We start from the raw sequence: 24915 nt of genomic DNA, 5'->3' as shown, positions 1-24915 counted from the left end.
CATTTTTCCTTTTCCATCAAAACAGGCTAGTATTTACATTTCTCCGAAACTGTTATTTTGCATCCACCCAGGTAGAAATGACTAAGAGCGTTACATAGATAAGTGCATAACAAAGCAACGGCTGAGGTTTAAATTGAATGGAACCAGAGCTGAATGCTACATAACAACAGCTGTGGAGGAAATGTCATTATCATGTGGCACTATCTCTTTGCAGCAGTGACTCAAATACCGGTATGAAATGATGGAATTAGTGAGATGCTCAGCTAGATATAAACGCCTTACCTGTACCGCTGGTAAGAGGACCATTGTGAGAGCTGCTGACTGCCACGTCCGTCGCAGGACTTTCTGCTGATTGGCTGATCGTCTCTCTCTCTGACACCTGCACAACAAAGGATAAGCTGTTTGTCCCTGCTCAGAGCCTGGGAGTTCACCTCAGCAGGCATTTAATGCGCATACAAAAAAACTCAGGTTTATGTTATTTCAATTACACGTCTCTCACTCACACACTAAAAAAAAAAAAAAGTAGAATTCCTAAAAGGGAGCAGAAGTGAATCAGCACTTCTTCTCGCACTGGATGGATGGCTTTCACAGCTCTGTGCGATCCACAAGCCACCGGCGGCAGACTGGGATACCTTCGGAGGGCTATTTGTCAGGTTCTGCTGGTTTTGGGGGGCACTGATTCCAGTTTCCACGCTTCCCCTGCCCCTTTATCTCTGCTTTTCGAAGCTTTCCAGTCGCATAACTGATTGCGTTAAGCTCATTATCAGAATGTTATGCAGGCTTAATTAAATGTATTTTTTACCAGGCATGAAAAAGGCATCTACAGATAACTAACAAGTGGAAAGAACAAACAACAAAGTCACTAAAAGAGATAGTTTTGGCCTAATCCAGATATGCTTCTGTTTGTTCTTATCTCACTTCATAGAAACTAGTTGTGTTGATCCTTAATTTGACATTAAAGTTGTCTACAAAACTCTCACGGACAGATCTCAATTCATGTTCAATTGAAGAGGGTAAAAAGTCAAAGTAGAAGCAGTGATGAATGATGAAAACTAAAAGGAAATGTCACTCTGGAGACACCAACAAGAAAACACGCTTCTCTATTTCCACTGAACCGTTTATGAGAAGCTCTCAACTTCCCATTGAAGGCACTTGCTTGCAACATCATGGCAACGCGCAAAAATCGGCATTTCTAATTAAACTGTCAAAAACCCCCCTAAAAAAAAAAAAAAAAAAAAAAAAAAAAAAAACATGCAGCCGGTTTGATCTGCCTGAGCAGAATCAGCATGAGTGAGCAAACACTCAAATCAAGACTCCTCTCAACTCCAAATAACCGTCACTGAGAAGAAACTACACTAATTAACACCGGATGTGCTGAGCACCGGCAGCACTGAGCCGTGATTTATCACACAAGCTGCACACATAAACAATCTTTCTTCCATATGTAAAACTATCACTCAGTCGCTCATTATTGAGACATCAGAAAATGTGAGGGTCTATTAAACCCTGCCAGCCAGGACTGGTCTTTGTTAGGGCTTGTTGTTTTTCCTATGTGTGAGTAGTGGGCTGCACATTAAAAGCTCCACAACCCCACCTAGTGGCGACAGATGCTCATACCTACCGGTGTCAATGATGTAATCTTTAACTATTTTATGACCTCCAGTTCTCTCAGCTTATCTTTTCATTGTTTAATTTTGTTCTGAATTTCTCATAAATTTCCCTTTTTCATAAATCGGGATCCTCGTAGCTGAATGAGCGATGAGCCGTGATAATCACAGATTGTGTTTTGATATTTCTAGAATCAAACTAAAACGCCAGAGGCTGTGATTTGCTTTCTGTGACGTTAGTTCTGGTGTTTGTGGATTAAATACAAATTAAAACACCTAACATGACTAATGACGGAGAGGGATGGAGCTGCTGAACGCCGGGCCGCGGCCTCGGGACAAGACAGCCTGACGGATTGAGGGAGAGCGAGGAAGAGCTAATCTACTCATCCGCAAAGACAAAGACCCCCATTTAACCTGTCAGGGTGCGACACGGTCCGTCATACAAATGGGGCCCCCGTCTTGAAACAATCTGACCACCCGGCAATTACGCCACCGCTTAAAGGTTACAGCGGAGATATCAATCAAACGCCATAAGAGGCTCGGAGGAATGTGCACGTGGGCGCGCCGAGGCCCGAGACGCATGTACACACGGCCCCAGAAGGGAGAGACAGAATAACAGTGTAAGTGGACGTATTTGTCACACTTTAACGTTGCTCGGTTACGGAAGCATCGATACTGTGGTGGTAATGGCCGTATTTGTCCATGACATGGCGTTCAAGAGGACATTCAAGAGTGCATAGTCAGAAAGGGTGAAGATCAACTCTTAAAATACTGGATTTCTACTTAAGAAGTAGACACACACTACAGCATTAAATCATCTGACATGAGAAAAGCAGTCAGTGGAATTTCCCACATGTGCTCTCAGAACAGGAGTAACCACTTCCCCATCAGCAGCTGCTGGCAATTTAGAAACTTACTAACAACTGGAGGATGTCAATCAGCCGTATGTAGGGGAGGCTGTGTGTGTGTGTGTTTCTGTGTCTATCGCAGTACATCAGGGAGGAGAAACGCGGAGGCATGCAGCCGATCTGGAGGTTCAATCCACGGCCTCATTTACCAGTAGTTACACTGCCTGATTACAAACCTGTCACTCTCCCACACCGGGACTAATGAGGACCTGAGTGTGTGTGTGTGTGTGTGTGTGTGCTTTTTGTTTAAAAAAAAAAAAAAAAAAAGAGAACGGGAGTGAATTCTTTTCCAGCGTCTGGGTTAAAGTTTTGACCTTTCGCTCTTAAAACAAACATTTCTGGCTATGCGCAGTGTTTGCATGTGAGACCGTGTAAGGGAGAAAATGTGAAATCTCTCAGCGGCGCGTGTAATTACTAATCTGGCTGACACGCTCTGCGGCTGAGAGCATGGAGCTGCATGAATAACACGGGAGGCAAAAAAAAAAAAAAAAAAAACACAGAAAAGAAGTGGCTTTTTCATCAGCGACAACCTATATTGTTGAATCTAGTATTAAGTATTCGTTTAATTCTTCAGAAGACTCTAGTCCAACTCACTCCATTCATGAGGTTCTCGTGGTCTCCTGCTGGATGTCCGGTCGTCGCTTTCTTCTGCCTAAAGCGGAGAGGGATGGAGAGATGAGAGATCAGAGCAGCAGAGAGATAAAAGGACATCATCTTTGTGCTATTCACAGTTTTGAAACGGTTTACATCCATCCAGTTTTGTACAACATCTTCTATGTTGCCCTCTGTGTCCACTTCATTACATCTGTACAGTCTAATGAAATCCAATGCAACTGCTTGTGCCAGTATTTTATAATTGCACCTATAAGGGTCTCTCTACTGTCGTCCACTGGAATAGCAATGAAACATAACTGAGAATAATGAGGGGTCAACTTTGCCTGGGACTAGAAATCAGATCCAAACATCCGGGTCCCATGCTGCAAGTAGAACCTGTATAAATTGTTTTAATATGTGCAATACATATGAGTCCTGTTTGTCCGATATAAAGCTGACTCGAGCTGTAATGTAATTAAAAATAGCAGTAAGCAGCACAAATATTCTTGTCTTCCCCTTTTTTGTGGGCATACTGCAGTCCAGCTGACACCAGCATAAATCAAATCATGTACTAAAATATGCAGTACAACTTGTCCAAAGGGTGATTTTGGTATTTTTGAAGCGGGACAGGAAAAAAAGGTCAAAATGTCATCCTGCGGGGAAGCTCTCCGTGCCGCCACTGAAACAGTTTGATGTTAAGCGACTGATGACATTATGGAAGGGGTCCCTACTGAGGCTTAAGTGTCTAACAGGCAGCAGAGGTTAGACGGAGAAGAAAACTGTAAAGATGAGGGAGAGTTAGAGACGTCCGGGGATCAGCAGAGTAACTGTAACTGTTATTTTAAGAGAGATTAAAACAGTTATTTGTGTATTTTGGTGACGATCTGGTCTTGGTGTCACACACTATGATTCCTGGAGACTTCACAGGCTGCCCTTAAGGGGACGGTGACATGCTAAACCTGTGGCTAACCGTGCTATAAATGAACGACAACACTCTGTGCAGGCCATCAAATTGCAGTGAGCATTTTTATTTTATTTCTTTTTCTGGGCCTTTACTGGACAGGGAGATGGAGGAGACGGTACGACGTACAGCAAAGTTATATGAAATCGAGCCTGTGCCACCGCGGTGAAAGCTGCAGCCTTAGTTTGTGGGGAAATCCCACAAAAAAAGTTATTTTACCAGCCTCCTGCTAACGGAGAGAAAAAGAAAGCAGCTCTAGTGGATGTAATTTGACGCTGACAGCTAGCTGCTCCACAAGATGACACTGCGGCCCTTTTGCGGTTTCTGTGTGTATCGTTCTTGCTCAGAAGTGGACTGAATCATTTGCACTCAAATGCAAGACAAAATAGTGTTCAGAATCCTTTCTAATACTCTACGCCTCTCACATCCTTAACCCTTTACAGGGCACTCATTGAAATACTTGGAAATCCTAAATTTCAATCCCAGAGTGTTATTGTAGGGCATCAGAAGACTTTACTTTGGTAACATTTTTCAAAATTTAACTTGTATTTTAGACCATTAGAACATAAGTGCTGATTCAGGCGCTTGTCAACGTGCACATTATCACATTAGATAACATAAGGCCACTTCTTCATGGTACCTGATTCATGTACAGGTGGACCACATTTGATCCTGATTTGATCTATGAATGTTTCCTCTGTCTTCTCTGATTGGCTGAGGGAAAACCACATGCTTCCCGACCTCACTGGGAGGCACAGGGACGCAATTTAAAATGTGTGCTCAAGTTACCATATATGGTTCCTTGCCCTATAAAGGGTTAAAAGGGGATATTCGCTCCACAATGTAATATTTACTCCTGGCTGCTCCTGCTAAGTAAAATCACACACGGTTCAGATTATACCACTGCTGAGAAGTTGTGCACTGTTAGGAGTAGCCGGTCAAACAAACTTCCAGTTTCAGTTGTTGTGCTGAGCAGCAGTGCTCTGTGTTCGCTGCGTCAGCTCTTACGGTAACAACACAATAAGACAATACCCTGTTTTCCTGTCTTTATATATTTAAGTGTCTGTGTGACGGCGCACACACTCATTCATAATTGTTCTATTAAAGCACCAACACCCTGAGGGCATTCTTTACTGTTATTCAGCGGCGCTGCCCTATATATGCTATAATTACTGTAGCGAAAGAACGCCCTCTCAGGTGTTTGTGCACAGTCAGCGCTACCTATAAGATTTGCTTTAGATAGCTGACACGGCAGGATGTGTCCACAGGAAGCTGTTTTCAGCTTCTAGATATGTGCAACAACAACGACTACACAGGACAGCGTGATCCGTGTGCGTGTCGGCGCTCACCCCTGGCAGCTAGCACACAGCAGCAGCAGCACAGAGACCAGCAGAAAGGCGCTGAGGACGCTGATGGTGACCACCAGGGCCAGCTGCCCGCTCCCCAGCCACGATGACACGCCGGAAGCGGCCGCCGCCCCCGACTTGACAACGCCCGCCTCGGGGCCCCACCACACTCCACTCAGCACCGGAGCCATGACACATCACACTGTGGGAGGAGAGGACATCGGACAGGTACCAGCTGGAAGACACAAGAAAAACAATCACAGATGGATTAAAAAAAACTAATCTTTTTAATAATGTTAGCAATAAATCTGAATCTATTGGATATCAGACAGACATAACAACATTGTGCGCCTGTGTCAGGCTGCATCCTGCTGGGGATGGCTGCTGCCATCAAGGAGTGTCATTGCTATGGGGTGGGGGTGTCTGGTCTGGTCTAGGTCGGTGGTACATGTCTACGTAACATCCACATGAATGCCAGGTCCAAAAGCTTCCCAGCAGAACATTGAACTGTCACAAGATGGTCAATGTTATTTACTTCTCCTGTCAGTGGTTTTAATGTTGCGGCTGATCAATGTATACTGTAACTTGTAACTTGGTTGAGCCTTATTCTTTAACATTGCTGCAGATCAACTGCATACTATAACCAGACACGGCCAGCAGGTGGCAGAGCAGAGCAGCGCGAGACTGCAGTGCAGACAGTGCCCTGCCTCCAGTCTGCTGCAGTGGCCCTCACACCGGAGCCTCCACAACAACGCCATCAGAAACCTCATCACGTCTCCGTCTAACAGCTAAAGTTGGGTCTCGCCGAACTGATGGAACCCCTGATTTTATCACGGATGATTTATGGGGCTGCGCGGATCTGCGGGTGAGACAGGGAGGAGATAGTGTGCTACTCTCAAAAAAAAAGGCTCAAAAAAAAAATACAGCAAACAAACAAATGTGGAGAGGGTGGTTCGTATACCACTGTGTATGAGTGTGTGTGAAGGGACATTTGACGTCGCCTTGACTCAGAGAGAGAGATGAGGCCGACAGCTGAGCAGAGAGGAAAAAAAAGATGATCAGAATGAAACGACGGAGTGACAGGGTGCAGAAAAAAGAAACCACACTTGGTCAGGTGTGTTTCCTTCCTGGCTATCTATCTGCATGCGCCTTTCCTTTCAATCAGCTGAGGAGACAGCTACAGCCGACCTGACAGGGATAAGAAGTCGGTGACAAAAGTGTGACAACCCGTCTCTCCTTGTCTAGTGTCGCCTGGCGTCTTGACAAATAAAACTCCAGCCTGGATTAATGTGCGTGTGCGCGTATTCTGTGGCGGCGGTTGAAAAACCTCATTGTGTCTCTCCGCTCGCCTATGCTAATGTGACAGGGGAGTGTGGGAGCTGCCGGTGGGGGTGGGGGGCGGGGAGTCCTCGTCTTCTGGCAGCGAGGAAGTTTAGTGACTGATGGAGCCGCAGAGCCCAGTCGCAAAACAACTTCTTTTTGTTCTCCTTCAAAGCGCACGGAGGAATTCCTGTTTGCCTTGGTACGCCGCGTTGTGTTTTCCCCCGGATGAAAAATAAAATACGCCGGGGCTTCGGGCTGCTATCAGTGTGAGAGGCTGGAGAGGGGCAGCCTTACCTTGGACACCTCGGATGATTAGTCAGGTCGGAGTCGCCGCCTGGAAGAGGGGAGATAAAAATGAGAAAGGAGGGGTGAGGATTACTGCTTGGAGGAAGTAAAGCACTGAGCTGAGCATTATCCTTGGTGGAGGGTGGTGGTGGTGGTGCTGTGTGAGTGGACTACAAGTGTATGTATGCGTGGCTGTAGGCTGGGCAGGCATGTGTGTGGGTGAGCAGTGTGGGTATTTTTTAATACCCATGTCAAATAAATATCGGACAACCGGCTGCATGCATCCTCACACACACACATTTCTGCTAACACACACATTGAGGTCTATACAGTATCTATAATACTCCTTTGTATTGATCCGTGTAAGCCCATGTAACTGAGAGGATAATAACCAGGTGACATCATTGTATTCATTGCAATATTTTACACAATGTATACACACAAACTCCCAGCGGTGCAGCACACAGCGCGCACACACTTCGTGAGATTTCGACCTTGACAGCGTCGCTCGAAACGACTTGATGGGGAAAAAACTGATGCGGTCAAAATTTTCCAATACATTTCCCGATCCGTCGTTTCCTCCTAGTACGGGCTCGTGTCCAGGTGTCACTATCTGCCACGGCGTGCCAGCTTATGTGTGTGCCGCGTCTCTGCTGGCACCTAAACCAGAATAATTACCGGCTGCCACGGCGCTGTGTCACCATGGCAACATTTCCCTCTACCCATCAGCGCTATTTATGGTGGGTGAGGCGAAACTAAAAAAAATAAAAAATAAAAAAAACAACTCACAGAAATGTTTTGAATCCAACTACCAGGTGGATTGTGACACCGCAGGTGTTTGTGTGTGTGTGAGACAGAGAGAGCTCAGGTATGTTGTTGTGGGTTTGGTCGGTAACACCGGCTTAGCTTCTGCGGTTGTTTTCGGAGTCAGTGAACATTTTGTTCTTCAAGTTGGATGTGTCAGAAGCGGGAAAATCTGCAATCGGATTTGAGCAACTTCGACAAGGGCCGTACACCCATCAGGCATAACATTATGACCACTGACAGGAGACGTGAATAGCATTGACCATCTTGTGACAATACAGTGTTCTGCTGGAAAACTTTTGGACCTGGCATTCGTGTGCATGTTACTTAGACATGTAGCACCCACCTAGACCAGACCAGGCACACCCACCCCATAGCAATGACACTCCTTGATGTTCAGCAGCCATCCCCAGCAGGATGCAGCCAGATCCAAAGACCCAAAGGCCCCCACTAAGAACATTCTGTTGCCAAACACCACAGGTCACACTCAGAAGGCCCATGTCCTTTCTCTGATGAGTCACAACTGTTTTGGAGGCACAAGGAAAACCTACACAATACTAGGAAGGTGGTCATAATGTTATGCCTGATCATGTATTGTGATGACTAGATGACCAGAACTGCAGCTCGTGTGGCGTGTTCCAGGTTTGCAGTGATCAGTGCCTGTAAAAAGCAGTCCAAGGGAGGTTTGAACCAGGAACAGGGTCACGTAAGAACAAAGGCTGGCCCGTGGGGTCCGATAAAACAGATGAGCTACTGTTGCTCAGATTGCTGAAAAAAAAGGTAACGCTGTTTGTTATAGAAAGAACTTAGATCACACACGAGGCTGTGCAGCTGCAGACCAGTCAGAGCCATTGCTGACCTGTCCGCTGCTGAAAGCACCTACAGTGGTCCTGTGACCATCACGTGGATGACCAGGGGCCAATACATCACTTATCTGGAGGACACAAGACACCGGGATACAAGGGGGTATGCTTGGTTTGCAACAATGCTCACATTCACATAAATTCTAAGATCCAGGTTCCCCAGATTAACATTACATTTTAAATACGATCATCAGTGTTAATCATTGCCATGCTGTGGCTGACGGGTGTAGTTTACAAGATATACAGTGAGCATATAACCGTTAGCATCTCCAAAAAACACAGAAACCTTAATATTTTATATTATATTCATCGTTCTGGACAAAAGCTAAGAATCTAAGTGTTCCACCGAGGCTTTAAGACGAGGCAGTGTAATATTAGAAAGAAGAAATAACACATTCACAGTCCAAATATAAAGCTGAAGTCAGAGTCAGGAAAACACACCCAGTGTTACCGTTAAAGCCTCACTGCTATGACGACTAGCTTGCGGCTTCTGATGCTCGCAAACCTCAACTACAAAGTGTTGTATGACGCTTATGTCCTTATCCTGCTGCTAGGTTTTAGCACAGTCCCAGCCACCTCCTCTGCTCGGCCACATTTCCAAGCCATTAAAGAAATCTCAGCCTGCGCCGTCGTCACTCGAACGGAATGACCAACCTGTTGAGCACAAAAACAAATCCAGACAAATCCGGAAAACATTGTTGACATATTTCTCTGCTGAGTGGAAAACCAGCGTGGAACAAAGGATCCACTCTTTCCGTCTTTGATTTTTCAACACTTGATCAATACCTTGCTCTGGCTGTCTTTTTTTTTTTCCTCCTCGCTGTGGAAAGCACCTCGTAGGCCGCCGCCATGCGATACGAGCCATCAAGCCAAGGACTACAACTGTACTTTCTTTTGCTGTCATTCTCTTTCAGGCTCTGATGAAAGAAAACAGGAGCCTTGGAGAAGAGACGATCGGTGTGGCTGCTTCGTGCCATAGAAAATAACTGACTGGAAAAGTCATTTTAAAAGGAATGTGTTTTGGGAATTGGAAGCAGAAATCCAAAATCCTGCCTTTACAAAGAAACACACACACACACACACACACACACCAGGGACCTGGGACTAACCACTAACCCCGTCATGGCAGAACCATCCATGCAAGAAACTAGAGCCAAAAAGCCAAGGCATCCAATCACTGCAGAGGCTCCACCTGACCCTGCAGTGAGGCGTACCGTCCAGCCGGAGCCACATTCTTTGGAAAGCAGAGGAAAAGCTTGAGTTTTTTCGGATGCTTTTCCAGCCGTGCGACACCTCTCTCTGCGGGGTCCTCTGGGTGCACGCAGACGGGGAAGGTTTGCAGCTGGGAGTGCTGCTGAGAAATGAGCCCCAGGCCAGCTTCTTAAAGGAGAGCCAGAGGCATTTCCACAATAATAAATAATCCAGTTTTTTAGGGGAGGGAAAGCCTCAACCTTCTTTAAGAAGTCATGCTTGTGTGGAGCTCAGTGGGGAGTCCAAAAGCAACATTTCCAAAGTTAGGAAAGCAGTTCGAGAAGAAAGCAATGACTGGGGTTTACTTCGTTGACAGTTTTTATTTTTGCTTTGTCGCTTCTTTTGTGCATTGTTTCAAGAAATGATTTGTGATTTAGCCAAGAGAACATATGGAAACCTGCACCCCAACACTATGCTTTGTTGCAGGGATCCCGCAGCAGCGTACGATGCATCCCAAATACAGAAGAGAATAAGTCAACGTCTTCAAATGAACCTCTTATAACAAGCTGTATGTTTGACCTGCCAGTAAATGCAGATGGTACGTGCATGCACACGCACATGCATATGCAGAATTATACGACAGATACATGCAATGAATATAAACTCCTGCGTGCGTTTTAATGAACAAATGACGTTCTTAAGGATCAGTTTTACCCCCCGGCCCCCACTCCATCTTCGTGCGAACATCCGCTCGTCGTAAAACAGACAAACAATGAGAGGGGATGCGCCATGAAATGGACACACCACTGACCATCTTGTGTCCTGACCGGAGGGCCATTTGGATAGTGGGGGTGAAGGCGATGGGGGATGGGAGGCGAAGAAGGATTGGGGACTGCAGCCAAGAAGAGAGAGCGGAAGATAAAGGGAGATATCAAGATGTACAGAAACCAAAGCGCCCGGTGGAGGAAAATTAATTTCACAGAGAAGAGATAGGGCTAACTCTAAAGGAAGGCAGAGATTAAAATAATAATAATAATAGAAAAACATGAAGCAGAGAGGACGCACAGGATGACATAGCCATGGTGACACACACGTTCGCACACGTCCTCAAGGGAGGGGTAATGAAATACAACTCCCCACAGGCAGCGGTGCATGAGGGACCCTGCCCTGATACAGACAATCAAGGACAGGCACACGAACGCGTGCCGAATCCGATGAATTACATAAATCATTACAAATCAATAAAGCCGCGAGTGTCAGATCATGAATGTGTGTGAAGCCAGACAGAGAAAGAGGCTGGGGAGAGAGAGAGAGAGAGGAGGATTATTGTATATTTAATTCCATTCATTCTAATTCACAACTCACTGTCCGCCTCTGTAATTGCCCACCGTACGTGTGTGTGCGCGCGCTTGTAAGTGCATGAAAACATTTGCTTGTGATCAAGGGACGTATAAGCGTTGCCACGGCAACCCCGGCCCATCTTAAGGGTTAATGGTTTTTGCATTTGAGAAAATTGATCTATCCTCCCTAAATGGGGGAAATTGAAACTGCATAATTAAGCGTTTTCTGCTCTCTCTCCCTCCATCCCTCCCTCTCTCTCTCATATTACAGATATGTTTTATCTCCATAAACAAGACAACACTCCCCTCTCCAGCATTGTAACCGTATCTGCCAACGTTTATATCGATCTCGCTTGGGGCGTATGGAAATGAAACACGAGGCATTTTACAGATAAACGTTTCCCTCCTCTAAAATGTTCCCGACCCAAAGGGATTAAAAGAGATGCAGCCGGCCTCTGAGAAGGCGTCTTGTTTTTCATTATCAAAGTGCACAAATGTGTGCGCCGAAGTTTTTTCCAATCAGCAGCGACGGAATCCGCAGCGTCTCCGCTCTTCAGTAGCGACCAGCTGCGGCCGAGCCACAGAAAACAGCAACATGTGTCTCGTGTCTTCGCCGTAAAATGACAAAGCTCCTCTCTTCCTAAGCATCTCATGACCCGTCCTGACCTCGCGGAGCCACTGCGGTCCGTGGAGCCTGTGTGTAAACACATGTGCGTGTCTGTAAAATCTGCCTCTAGTTAATGTCACGCCGTCCGCCCCGCGGGAAAAGCTACATTTCCTGTCTTGCTCTGCCAGCTTTAGAGGACGCTGATGACCCTGAAGTGTTCGCAGGCCTGCAGATGTTTCTCTCAGAGAAACTCTACTGAACCAGAAACTAGTTTATTTTAAACTGGGTCATTGCTAACGTGTTGTGGCAAGGAGAGGATGGTAGCTCCAAATAACAGCGCATAGCTGTTATTTTCCTCCTTTTTCTTTTGCTTTATCTACTCTCTTTGTTTTTCTGTTATTTTGAAAGTGCCCGAGGCTTTCCATTTAAATCCTTAGGACTCAACAACAGTGTTTGTCTGTGTGAGGAGCTAACACTCTCTATGGAAAGAATATTAACTCACTCACACCCCAGCGCTTATAAGCTTTCAATTTCAGTTCTACTTTTCCCTTTCCTTCCTTTCTTTCATCCTTGCAAAAAGCCACGTTCTCAGGCTCGCTCTTATGTTTCCTTCTTAAATATGATCAAAAATGAGAACTTTTCAGACACTCCCTCCACTCCTTGAAAAGCAGAAGTGCGTCGTGAGCGTTAAGGACTTCGCCCAGCTGTAAAGCATAACTGTGTGCAACTGCCACAGCCACGGCTGCCCTCAGGCAGACGGAAAGCCTCCCGGCACCTGTTTGGCCTTCCTTCTGAGCAAGCCGACGATGGTTGATTCCACACAAGACGTTTTCCCATGCATGCTGTCACTGTCTCAAATTGATTAGCTCTGCGACAGCGGCGCCGCTCAGCTAATAATAATAATAACACTAAAATGCTAAAACAAAAACGACTGCGGTAATTGTGCAGCGGAGCAAATTTACACGGATTAAACAGACCAGCCAGGCGTGTCATCCAAATATGTAAATGGCTGCACAGGGCGCTAAAAATAGAGGAGAGAAAAAAGAGATGGATTGTTGCAATGATTTCAAGAATTGTCACTCAAATTGCGAGCGACCCTCTCAGCTAAAAGGGGGCACGGGGAAAGTGGCTGTACCGCTGAATTCTGGGAATTTGAGCACAAAGGGCACGAGTGTTTCGTTTTGACTCCAGCCCACAACCCTGATTAGGAAACAGCAGATTTATTCAGCACCGTCGGGCGACTGCACGCATAAAATTTCTCCATCATTGCCACCTTGAGATGAAGATTTGCATTAGAGTGAATGAGGAGTGGATACGACCACATCATTATTCAGTGGCACTGGCCTTTATGCGTTGAATAGCCGCCAAGATAAAGGGATTATCAGGGTGGATGGAATAGGATGAAGGATGTGTGTGTGTGTGTGTGTGTGTGTGGTTGTCGGGTGAGGTAATTCATTCTAAAGGCTGCTAATGAGATGCAACAGATGCCTGCAGACGAGTCCGGCAAATGCACATACACACCAACGAGGCGGCGGAACTGCGCGCCGAAGATGCGTTAACAACCTTTAATACAGTTCAGAAGTCTTACCGCCCAAAAAAAATGAAAATTGCCTTGCAGCATTTCATTTATCTCCTCCCGTGACACCGGCCTTTTAGGACAAAAGACGCGGGGCAACGGGGGGAATTAACAGAGGAGTGTGTGTGTGCGTGAGCGGATGAGAGACTGAAATGGAAATGTGATCCATCTTTACAAGGCTCTAACCACAGCAGGGGTGGGTTTATTAGATGACCCAGACGTGGCGAGCGGTAGGGGGTCTGACCCTTCCGGCCCTCTGTAACGTTACTATAACTCACGGAGGCTGTACTTAAGACGGAAGTCTGGGTCGCTAATGGTCGCATGTGTGCATTTTGAAAGGAGAAGAAAGACGCATGCTGATGCAGCGTCTGACCTTTCAGGGCAAGCCATATTTTCAGACACACTACTGCTGCCTGGGTTTTTGTAGTATCATACACCTTTGCTTCTTCTTCTTCTTCTTCTTTATCTCTCTCTTATCTTCCCATCATGTAAATAATTAATTATTTTACTGTTCTGTGTTCTCCCTTCTTTCCTACAATCTCTGTTCCTGTACTTTCTTTGTCCGTTCCCTCTTCGACCCCTTCCTCTGTACCTTGTCCCTCTCCAGACCAGACCATCGCATATTCAACACGTCCGCCATAGCCCATAAAGATATGGTAAAATATGGAAGCCTGCAGAGACTCAAAGGGCACATCTACAATCAGAAACAGCAGCTGGGGGGGGGGGGGGGGTGGACAGTCGGGGGGGGGGGGGGGGGGGGTGGCTAAGGGGGCTTTTGAAGCTGAACATACGAGGCAACCTCTAGGAGGAGGGGCAGGATGCTGCAAGACGTGGCAACCTCCAGACGGCAGTCTTCGCATTTCTGGTTGAATCCAACCGGCGCACACGCCTGAGCAACTCTGGTAGATTGCCACTATGCAGATACGGCTCTGCCTTCACCTTTTTCACAATTCCATTTGATTTCTCATTTCGCATGCCGGAGATTATTCCATATTTCACGGCGGTAAGCAGAGTGTTGAAGGGGAACTCAGAGAGGTCAGAGAGGAGGAATTTAGAGAGAGTGAGCAAAATATATTGTTTCTGTTTTTAAGGAATAGCTTTGGTTTTATGGGAAATGTGACTTGTCACTTTCTTGAGGAGAGTTATGGTTAGCTTAGCATTAAATGGACTATGGACTACCCTGTGGTTTTGGATTATTTCTTCCATAATACAGTATATATCTCACTTGTAAGCCTTAGGCTCTTTTGGGCTAAAAGTTCTGGGAACTACCCAATTGGGAGCTCTGCCGTGAACTAGCTAACATACATACAGGAGCTTTTGTTCCATTAGCATTCTCACGGCTGACAGGAACACTAAATTATTACAGAGCAATGAAACTTAGCTCTATGCAATATTCATCTAGAAGGCACGGCCTTTTACTTTTTTTTTTAAGGATAATGCTAAGGGCGGCTTATGTTTCACCAGTGTTTACATACTGTTGCGTTCATGCGTTCTGGCCATCAGCGTACACACACACACACACACACACGTGTCTGGACCAACAACCGAACTACTACTGTTCTCAGTTCCTGCAGTGAAAATATATACGAAAAGAGGGCACGTATTCCAACAGATACAGGAACTATTAAAGAGTTCAAGAGCAGTCCAAAAGCACCCTTTGCTACTCTCAGACAGAGCTAGCTAGCTCAAGTCTTTGTGCTAAGCTAAATGACCGCAAGAAGTAGGATCATGTCCAATATACAGACAAAAACAAAAAGGGACCAGCATTTCTAACAAGCTAGTTGCCTTACAGCTACTAACCTACTATTAACCACTATGACCGGCCAGTAGAATAGACATAATTAGATGTCACTTTACAAGCACAACAGAAGCCAAAACCTGCATAATCCCGCTGCCGAACCCCCTTCCTCGACACACCGCTTGCTATATTCAACAGCTACACGAACTAGAGGGCCAAATCATGTATTATAAATGTATAACATGGTGGAATATTTATTTACAAAGCGGCACCGGCTGCCACAGCCCTTCTCAGATCAGTTAATGGGGGCGGCTCAGTGTGTCCCACGGGAGAGCTGAAAACCAAATGAACCAACTGAATGTGCACCGGAGCAGTAAACAGAATGTCTGCTGGTGGCGGAAAATCTGCTGTCAGTCACACACACACGTATCAGATTATTTAGGCATGTACACACACACACACACACACACACACACACACACACACACAATCGGGAATTTAGAAATGAAAATGGACACACACACAGTCGTCTGAATAGAGATGAACCAATTAGCAAGCAACAGTCAGAGTGTGACAGAAAGAGATGGAGGGAGTGAGCGACGTGAATGAATACATTAAAGCGCTCCGTGCGCGAGCACCAGCCGGAGAGAGAAAAACGCAACTGAGGCACCTTCACACTCCTGACACTTTCAAGGAAGCTGAGGTGGCCAGCGGCAAATCCATTCTGACACAGCGGGCGGATAATGTGGCAAGTTGTGTGGAGCGAGAGGGGGTGACACTCAGTGGTATTATCCACACACTGACAGAGATGGATTGAGACTTACAGACATATTGTAAACTTGCAAAGGGAACTCTACACAACTCATTAACAATATAGTTGTTTAAAAACCAGAAATGTTTTCCGCAATTTCAATATCACAACTCTTGAACTCTTGCGAGGGTGTGAATACCACAAGAGGCAATGTTCATTTAGACTTCTACATTAACACAGTCCTCTTTTTAAGTCAGCATTAGCATGTTGGGAAGTAGCACACCAGTATATTCAATCTAAACTACATACTGGATAGTCATGTAGCTTAGGAAACTACCTTCCCCTATGCTTTCCCAATTTTGTGTTCGGATAAATCTAGATATAGTTTTAGAAAGTCAACAGAACAACACGATCAGATTTCTAGACATGTGCCTCAGTCCAGACGCTCTGGCCGCTCAAACCAGATCAAAGTGTCTTTTACGTCAATCACAATGATGTTGATGTTGCACGACTGCGCTCTCTAACCCGGAGTGACGAAACAACTGAGCAACACCTAGAGACGCAGAAATCAATTGTTCGCTCTCACCTTTGGGGGGGGGGGGGGGGGGGGGGCTTCTGTACAGGTGAGAGACACCTCGCGGCGCAGAGGAAAGCATTGCTAGGCATTTGCTACCACAGTAACCCATGCGGATAGGCGCATGTCGGAAATCTAATCTGATCACTTGCTCTCCTGAGGATGTGATTTGAGATCCAATCTTTAGCTTGAGTCTGAATAAAGCCAAACATCTCCTTTACCTTTATCTTAATCTTCATCGGATTAGATTTGTTTTCACAGCAAAAGTTCGGCTAGACAAAGGTGAATGGTGGTGTCTGGTCAGAAAATCTATGGGTTGTTCTGACGGGCAATTACAAAAACAGGGTTTTCCTTGTGTTGGTGCATATATACCACTGGACACTCCACTACACACACACACACACACACCGACACACACGCTTCCAGAGTGCCCTTTAAAATCAAGAGTCATTACATTACAGCATTTGTAAATTAACTCTCAGGGCTCCCGACCGCTAACTCATATTAAGCCATTAGCAGAGCCCCGGACACTTAACACACTCTGCACAATAGACCCACTCCACACAACACTGACCCCAGCAGCGCTACAGATTTTTCCTGTTGATATCATCACGGGTAATGCAACTCGTGACATCATATTATGGTGATAATGACTTGTCTTTATGACTTGGTTACTTAAGAACTTCCTGAGTGTCTATCAGTGACACATCAATTATTGCGTGCGCGTCGGGCTATCAGGGCGGACAGGATGTCGCTCGGTGTAGATCTGAAGGATTTCCCAAAAGAGGAAGTCAATTAAAGGAAAATTGACAGTGGCTTCAAAAGAGACGCCGAGTGAAGTAAACCGCTCCTGATCTGTGTGACGTCTTCTCTATCAGCTGTTCATCCGGGGTTTCTCTTTTCAGTAAATGATGACAAAAATCTCATTTTAAGGGAGCTTGTGATTGTTTCCTCTGGAGATTAAGAAGGAAATAAAAAAAAAAAAGGCGAGTAGTTTACCGTCAGCTGACACAGCAGAAAGGATAAAATCATCTCTTGAGGAGGAATTAAGAGAGTGAACGGGGCCAAAGGAGAGATTGCAGATTTTGACTTAAGCTGCTTGAGCACAAAAATGACATTTGAAATCCTCTCCCTTACGACAACAAAATTATTGCATAAGACTTCCTAGAAATCAGTCCAAAATGCAGAACTTAAAAGACTTAACTCTGTTTAAAACACAGAAACATCTCACTTCAAACTCCAAAAGAAGTCCGCTAAAGAGATAAACAAAGTCCATCTGGAGGTGTTTGAGAAGTTTCAGGGGGATGCTCCGAGGACGGTTGCCAACTGTATCCCAGAGAGAGGTCTAAAAATATCTGAAACGTGCACACACGTGCACCTTCCCAGGAGGTGCAGCGAGGGAACAGCGGATAGAGAGCAGGATTCCCCAGAGGAAATCAGTGGAATGTAAACAGGCCACCCACACACCCACTTTCAAATTGCTTCAACAGAGGCCGTGAGACAAGGGCCTCTGGAAAAAAAAAAAGATGCCCCAGAGAACGGGGCAGTTTGTTGGGATTGTCCTCTCGGTTCACCCCTTCTGTCCTCCAAAAGGCCCCACGAGAGGCTGCGGGAATGCAGCTGCATGCTGGGAAATGTGTCAGCCTTCACCCTTTTGTACTAAACATTCTGCATCGACAAGTTTTAAGGGAGATGCACGCGGCTCAAGGTGAAGCATCTGAAGAATTTCAGACTCCATTTTTCATTTCAGACGCATTCAAACGCCATTAATTCTCTTCCTCATCCTCTGGATGGTTAGTGGCTGGCTCACACACACCACAGTTTCTACAATGCAGAGTGTGTGTTTGTTTTCAGGCATATTCTGTGGAAGTTAAAATGCCCAAGATGCCTTTCGGACAACTATAATCAACTTACAGCACAAGAACTTTGACGGTCGTGCCAAAAATGTGTCGTTTTAAATAATGTACAGTCAGACACCCCTGCTGGCTTCGACACTTTCTCAGCCATATGACGCCATTGTTGTGTTATTAGGCCTATGGCCCACATAACCACCTGCTCTAGAAATGACTTTCTGGGTCACTGGGGGATTAGTGCAGTGCTAACGCTACATCACACAGTCCCGGGGGCCACAAATGGGTCAAAGCTCTTCATTTCAAACGCGCCACAAACAATAAAACGTGCGACAGTAACATTTAAGGAATCCACAAGGAGGCTCTCTGCAATTAATTAGTAGGAACAAGTCAAGACAATGGAAAGTAAACATCTGCTAATTCGCCGTGTTTTGACTCTCTCCGGGCTTGCTCTGTGATCACCCTTTCATTAGGCCGAGCAGAGTTAGCCTCCAATCTGCATGCGGCCGGCACGGTTATTGTTGGGCTGACAGGCGGCTAATTAACAGCTGGTTGCAGCCCATGTCATTGTGGTTAAGCAGGCCCGCAAGACGTCTGAAGTTGTTTGCCTTCAGAAAAGGGTGTATTCCCATCGTTTCAAGCTGCACATACTTCTTCGGGCACGGAGAGAAACCGCGCATGTTTCAGCTTTCGTTTTATAGTTTGTTTTGTCTGCAAAACTGCGCGCGATGCTGACACATTCGTTTGGGAAAACCTCAAGGGTGAGAGAAAAGAGAATACGTTTAAGGAAATATGAAAGCCACAAAAACATAAAAAAAAACACAAGGGAGAATTTTTAAGTCTCGGCTTCAAAAGGCCCTCCCTAATTGATTTCTGATCTGTAATTAAAAGGTGACAAGAGTCAGTATGATAAAACAACACACAAAGGCCCCTTACTTTATGATCATAAGAGCCCTTTCATGTGCAGCTCTGCAATATTAAAGAGGAACAGGAATTTGCCATCTTTCCGAAAAGGTTTTCAAACATCTCTGAAGGAAGTGAAAGAGATAGAGGGGAAGATGAGTAGACAAAGACATGAATTCGCCGCTTTAGCTAAACACAGGCTCAAAACAGGCCCCAGAGAAAGGTGCCGTACCTCAATTCATTTGGGAAGCTGTAAAAACTCTCATAGTAGAAAGGTATTTCCTGTAAAACCCAAACTGAACGCAGACAAACTTGCGATTCGCCTCACAGTCTACCCCTATAAATATTTGATGAACGCACCGAGCTGTTCGTCCATATGATGATTCAGTAATGAGCTCCATCTCCTCGTACGCAGATCTGTTGAGCGGAGCGTCAGGAGAAACAGATTTTTTTTTTTTTTTATTGATTTCTAAGTTAGGCAACAGCTACGGCAGGAGGAGAAGGTGTGATACGCGGCATATGTTACAACCCGGGCCGAAACCCGAAACACATATGGGATTCATTAGCTCGCTGACCCCTGAAGAGAAACCGCTGACGGCGCGCCAAGGTTTATGGCTTTTTCGGGGGTTTCGAACGCTGCTCTGCGGCCGTAAATTGACACAGAGATCGGTTTTGGCGTTTTCGGGTTTCGGTCGATTTGCTGACAGACAGAAAATTAACAGCCGGCACTTTTGACACTTGATTAATAATTTAAATCTGACTCACTTGTCGTAACTTTTCAAGGGCACCTTTGTGCTTCATGGTCGATTTTGGACTACTGAATTAAAAACTGAAGACTCGAGAAATTGAGACGGGCACAAACAAGACTATTTAAATGATGACTGGTACTGTGTGGACAATGGATCCCTAATGGATAAACGTTATTGACAGCTTCAACCCAAATCTGATATGATCTTAAACAGCAGTTTTGCCACTGAAGAAATATACTAAAGATCTTCAAATATTAACTGAACCTGCCTGAAAAGAGAGCAATTAAGGAAGGTCCTTTAAACAGCGAAGACGAACGATGTGGGGGTCGTTGAGGGGTCAAAAACGCTGTTGAACATCAAGTTTTTCTGACTTTCTGCCTGAATTCTGACCTATGAGTTGCTGTTGCTCCAAAACAGATGACACTAAGACCGAGGATCAAGAAAAGCTTGTCGTCAAGAAGGTCTTGATATTTATTTGCAGCCTGTCTCACACAGCAACACATCTCAAAGACGGGCTATAAAACTAAACAAAACAAAAACAGACGATGCGTTATCGACGGCCTCAAAGACACTCCAGGACTAAACAAAACAACCTTGAAATGTGTCGTAAGAAATGCAGAAAATACAAGCACACACATGCTTTCACAGATACATGACATATTACACATCGATTAATCCAGACGATGAGCTGTTTTGGGCATCACTGGAGTGTGTTCATGTGTGTGTGCGGGTGTGGCCGTATGGCGAGTTGATGCAACACGATCTTCCGTCATGACCGCGCGTCGCTGAAGGGAGCAGAATTAATCACTATCGTAGCCTTAAAATAATCCCATAAATAATTCTACAGCAAACACGTAGTAACCATTTAACTGCTGAAGGCTGTAAACCTCTTCATCTGCGATTTACAAACCTAGGTAAGCTTAAGCAAGCAAAAAAGTGCTCGGCTTATGTCGAGAGAAAGATCCACACAGGGTTTAACAGATGAATGGCTTTTAATGATACTTTAATAGTCATTTGGAGTGAAGAACATAAACATTTATTGCTTTACGGCTCTGTTTATGTTTATTTTGGGAGGTAAATGCTGACTAAACCGACCCCAGCAGCTATGACAGCCACGGCGGCGAGTGACTGGCGGCGGCTGAGCAATGAACGGTTTTACTGACTCTTTGACAGACACACGATCTAGAGGAAAAGTTGTATATGTGCGGGTCCTTCAGCTCAATCGCTGTAATTCACCCATAATCCTTTACTCTGCGAAATGAGACAGCTGCCAGACATATCCTCTTTGCTGGCGCCTCAGACCTCCACTCCTTTCCTCTCTTTCTCCCCCTCTCTCTCTCTCAAACACACACACACATATATACAGGGTCTCTACATCCCCTACATATCTTCAAACATCCATCGCCATGCAGCGTCACGAGTACCCAAGCACTTTACAGTGACAGTAAATGACACGGTTTGTCATCGCCAGCGAGCAAACGCGTGCCTACGTCACCACGACGACTCGATGACTAAAAAAACAAACGGGGACTCCGCTCATGACGTACGACTCCTCGTCTGCTAATTGTGAAAGAATAAATATTACTGCATTGGTTTGTCCTGGAGGAGGAGGAGGATGGTGAAACAGCGGGCTCACTTCCTGTTTGGAAAAGGCCAGGACGCGCCTTGTTTATGGAGCGACCGCAGGCACGCCAGCGACGCTCGCTAATCCAAAAACCGCTTTCGCAGAACATTTGGCGGCCTGCCTTTTTCTAGTGTGGACGTCCAAATCAAGCCAGCTCTGAGAAAACTCCAGCACAAATTCAGTATTCAAGTATAAAACTGCGTGAGGTGAAATTTAACCGCAGCCTCCTCAGTGATTACACTCGACAGGGAAGAAAGGGGGAGGAAAATAAGATGTGGAGCACCCACATGTCGAGCTGGCACTTTGGGTGATGCCAGTCTGTCCATCCATCCCCCTAGCAACCCCGTAACCCGGGGCGACAGGGCCTTGACAATGAACAGACAGAGCAGAACTCTGGTTCTCCATTTGCTCGTTGCCAAGAGGCTGATAATACAAACCTTTCAGAAGGCGCGCGCACACAAACGCACAGGCAGCACACGGGCTGACACCTCCTGCAAACACATATTCATTGAATATATTCATGCTCTCATTCCTACACACAATCATCAATCAAGCACAATGTCAAGCACAGCACACATATACGGCTGTACATCATCACAGTCCATTTTTAATCAATCTCAGGGAACAAGCAGATTCTGCAGCTCCTTGACGTGCTTCCTTGCAAATTCTTGTTGACTGAATCTGTGCACGCTAACCCCCGCCGCAAAACGGACGAGCGGCCTGCGTGCTCGCGTCCAGCCCTCGTTGGATGCGCAGAAACAAGTGCTCAAAAAATCCTTGGAGCGACGACGTTTGAGCAAATGTGATGTGAAGTTTCTGGAACAGTGGTGTCTGCGTCGTTCGGAGAGCACGGCGCGTGGGGGGGGGGGGGTGGTTTTAGGTCATATGGCTTTTGCTTACCGACAGAATATAGAAAAGCACAGCGCCCACCTGCACCCATTAACCGATTGTGTTGTCTCAATATCTCAAATTCCTGTTGATTCGCTCTGCAGAGACAAAAGAGTATTGTAGGAGTATAATCCATCTGTCTGTCTGTCTCTCAAGTTTGTGCAGCTTAAGACAGCTATCATGGCATTCAGCCTAGAGGTATTGTGTGTGTAACAAGCATTGCAGAGTCATTAGCGGTTCTGCTTTCAGTGTACAGCATGCTTAATGAGAGGGCATGACTATGCTGTCTGAGTGATTAGTTACTGTGGAGGCTGAGGGCTAAAACTGATTTCCGTGTGTGTGTGTGTGCATTTGTATATTTGGAGGAAAACAGGCTGCAGGGACAGAGAAACACACAAAAACTGCTTCAGTCCACTGTAGTAGGGTTCCGCACTTCCTTTATGTCATGCAAAATAGTAAATAACGAATGTACTCGAAGCCACAATCAATGAAATACCCACTGAAACCTAACCCGCAGACACAGAGTCAGAGATCTGCATTCGAGAGCCAAGCCCTGCCAGCTTTGTTATTTTACGAGGCATTGTGTGGCTGAGAGGAGCCTAAAAATAACCTTCATAACATGGTTGGAATGAAGCTAATCCCCAAGCCTCATTTGCTGCTCTGACTCAGGCTTTTAATTTGCCGGTTAATGACCACGCGCGCGTGTTTATTGCAAGCGCTCGACATAGTATATGTGTCGTGTCAAGAATGGGAAACGTGCCAGAAATGTCGGGGATGGGAGGAGAGAGAAGTGACAAGAGGGAAGTTCCTGCATCCCACATCTCTTCTGCATTAGCACAGCATCAGGGAACTTCAGCCTGTCAATAATGATGCAGAACAAAGCTTTACTGAAAGAAAAAAATAACATTTATTTAAACTAAAACAATAATGCAGAAGCAGAATATAATGGGAAGAAGTGAAAGAAAAAGAGAAATGCCTCTGCAACAAAAAGCTGCAGGCACGGATTTGTAATTTTGGTCAAAGAGCTCAATCACGCTCTCTCTGTACCTTTGAGTGCAGGTGATGCAGCTGGATTGTGGATGAATAACGTACGGCCTCAGTCATCAATCACGAACATTTTCTGTTTAACTGGAACAAAGATGCCGTATTAATCTGATGCATCGTGGTGGGAAACACCTGCCGTTGGAGAACAGACTGGATACAGACTGGATACAGACAGGCAGCCGAGCTGAGAAAGATGGCTAGTGTCGGTGGGGGTGTGGGAATGTTGAAAAATTAAAATGCCGCAGTGATATATCTGTTATTGTCCAGGGTGGCCCGCAAATACAGCAGCATCTGAACAAATATTCACTATAGCAGGAAACATAGGCTTCAAAGTAAAACCCCAAATCTATCCCAATGAAAACTTTTCATTCATTATCCGTAGCTGCTTTTTGGGTCGCGACGGGTACTGGAGACTAACTCTGCAGTCATTGGGCGAGAGAGGGGATACACACCTGGACGGGTCACTAGTCTATCACATGGTCAACACAAAGAGACGAACCAAATCATTCACACTCACATGACTCACTTGTGGCCAATTCAGAATGATCAATTAACCTAATAACCATGTCGTAGGTTAATTGACACCCGGAGAGAACCCATGCAGGCACAGGGAGAACATGTAAACCCGAAACAGAAAGGCCCCAGCCTGGATGGCAGGTTCAGATCCAGAACTTTCTTGCTGTAACTACTACAACACTGTACCGCGCCCTGACAAAATCTTGGGAAGGCATTTCAGGACATTTTTGCGGATCATCAATCTCAACAGGATTCAACTAGTGTGTTTATTATTGGACGGATTGTCTGTACAGTCCGTCCAATAATTGTTTCTGGAGATATCTGAATTCCACACTCAGACACTGGCAAAGGCGTTCGGCAGATTTTTCAAATTATCTACATTTTTTCCAAAAACTATAAAAAAAAAAACAAGGGCCTTTCTTTGGGATTAGGAAAATTGGCAAAAAGAGAGAAAGAAAAAAAACGATTACAATGGAAAATTTACATCAGATGGCTAGGTATTTGTGAGGTCTGTTACGCCTAGCAAAGCATCAAGCAGGTCTAATTACAACATGAATTTCCTGCTGTCACTTCCCAGACTGTCTGAGAGTCGGATTGGCTCACACCCTCAGCTCAGTCCTAAATTCCTCTGGATCTACAAACACTCCTGAATTCATTTTGGATTGAGTCATATCCAAACCTCCACCTAAAGTACAGCCTTTAATACATTTCAGTTGTCATCTCCTTATGTTTGAGTTTCTGCTCTACTTGTCCGATTTGCCAATTCATGTGCTATTTATTCTTGAGGAAAATAAAGTGTCTCCCAGAGAGTTACGGCTCTGTGTTGGAGATCAGTTGTCACTAAACTCAGCCAACAATGAAAAGACACGGCAG

General features: G+C 45.5%; 1 protein-coding gene across 2 annotated transcripts in view; it reads right to left on the bottom strand.

Annotated features, from left to right (window-relative positions):
- Positions 1-24915, bottom strand: part of pag1 (phosphoprotein membrane anchor with glycosphingolipid microdomains 1) — a 48173-nt gene that overhangs the window by 9612 nt on the left and 13646 nt on the right. Inside the window, exons 2-5 of one of the 2 annotated variants that reach the window (XM_084562650.1) lie at positions 7034-7073; positions 5420-5651; positions 3110-3167; positions 283-379 (exon numbers count right to left, since the gene is read on the bottom strand). In XM_084562650.1, coding sequence (XP_084418776.1) covers positions 283-379; positions 3110-3167; positions 5420-5607 — 343 coding nt within the window. In that variant the 5' untranslated portion in view covers positions 5608-5651; positions 7034-7073. The remainder of the gene's footprint in view (positions 1-282; positions 380-3109; positions 3168-5419; positions 5652-7033; positions 7074-24915) is intronic. The other variant, XM_084562651.1, reaches the window with a different exon arrangement.

This window comes from Chelon labrosus, assembly GCF_963514085.1.
Source record: "Chelon labrosus genome assembly, chromosome: 16".
Taxonomy (NCBI): domain Eukaryota; kingdom Metazoa; phylum Chordata; class Actinopteri; order Mugiliformes; family Mugilidae; genus Chelon; species Chelon labrosus.
Note: the sequence above shows the minus strand (reverse complement) of the source record. Positions and strands in the feature narration are given on the sequence as shown.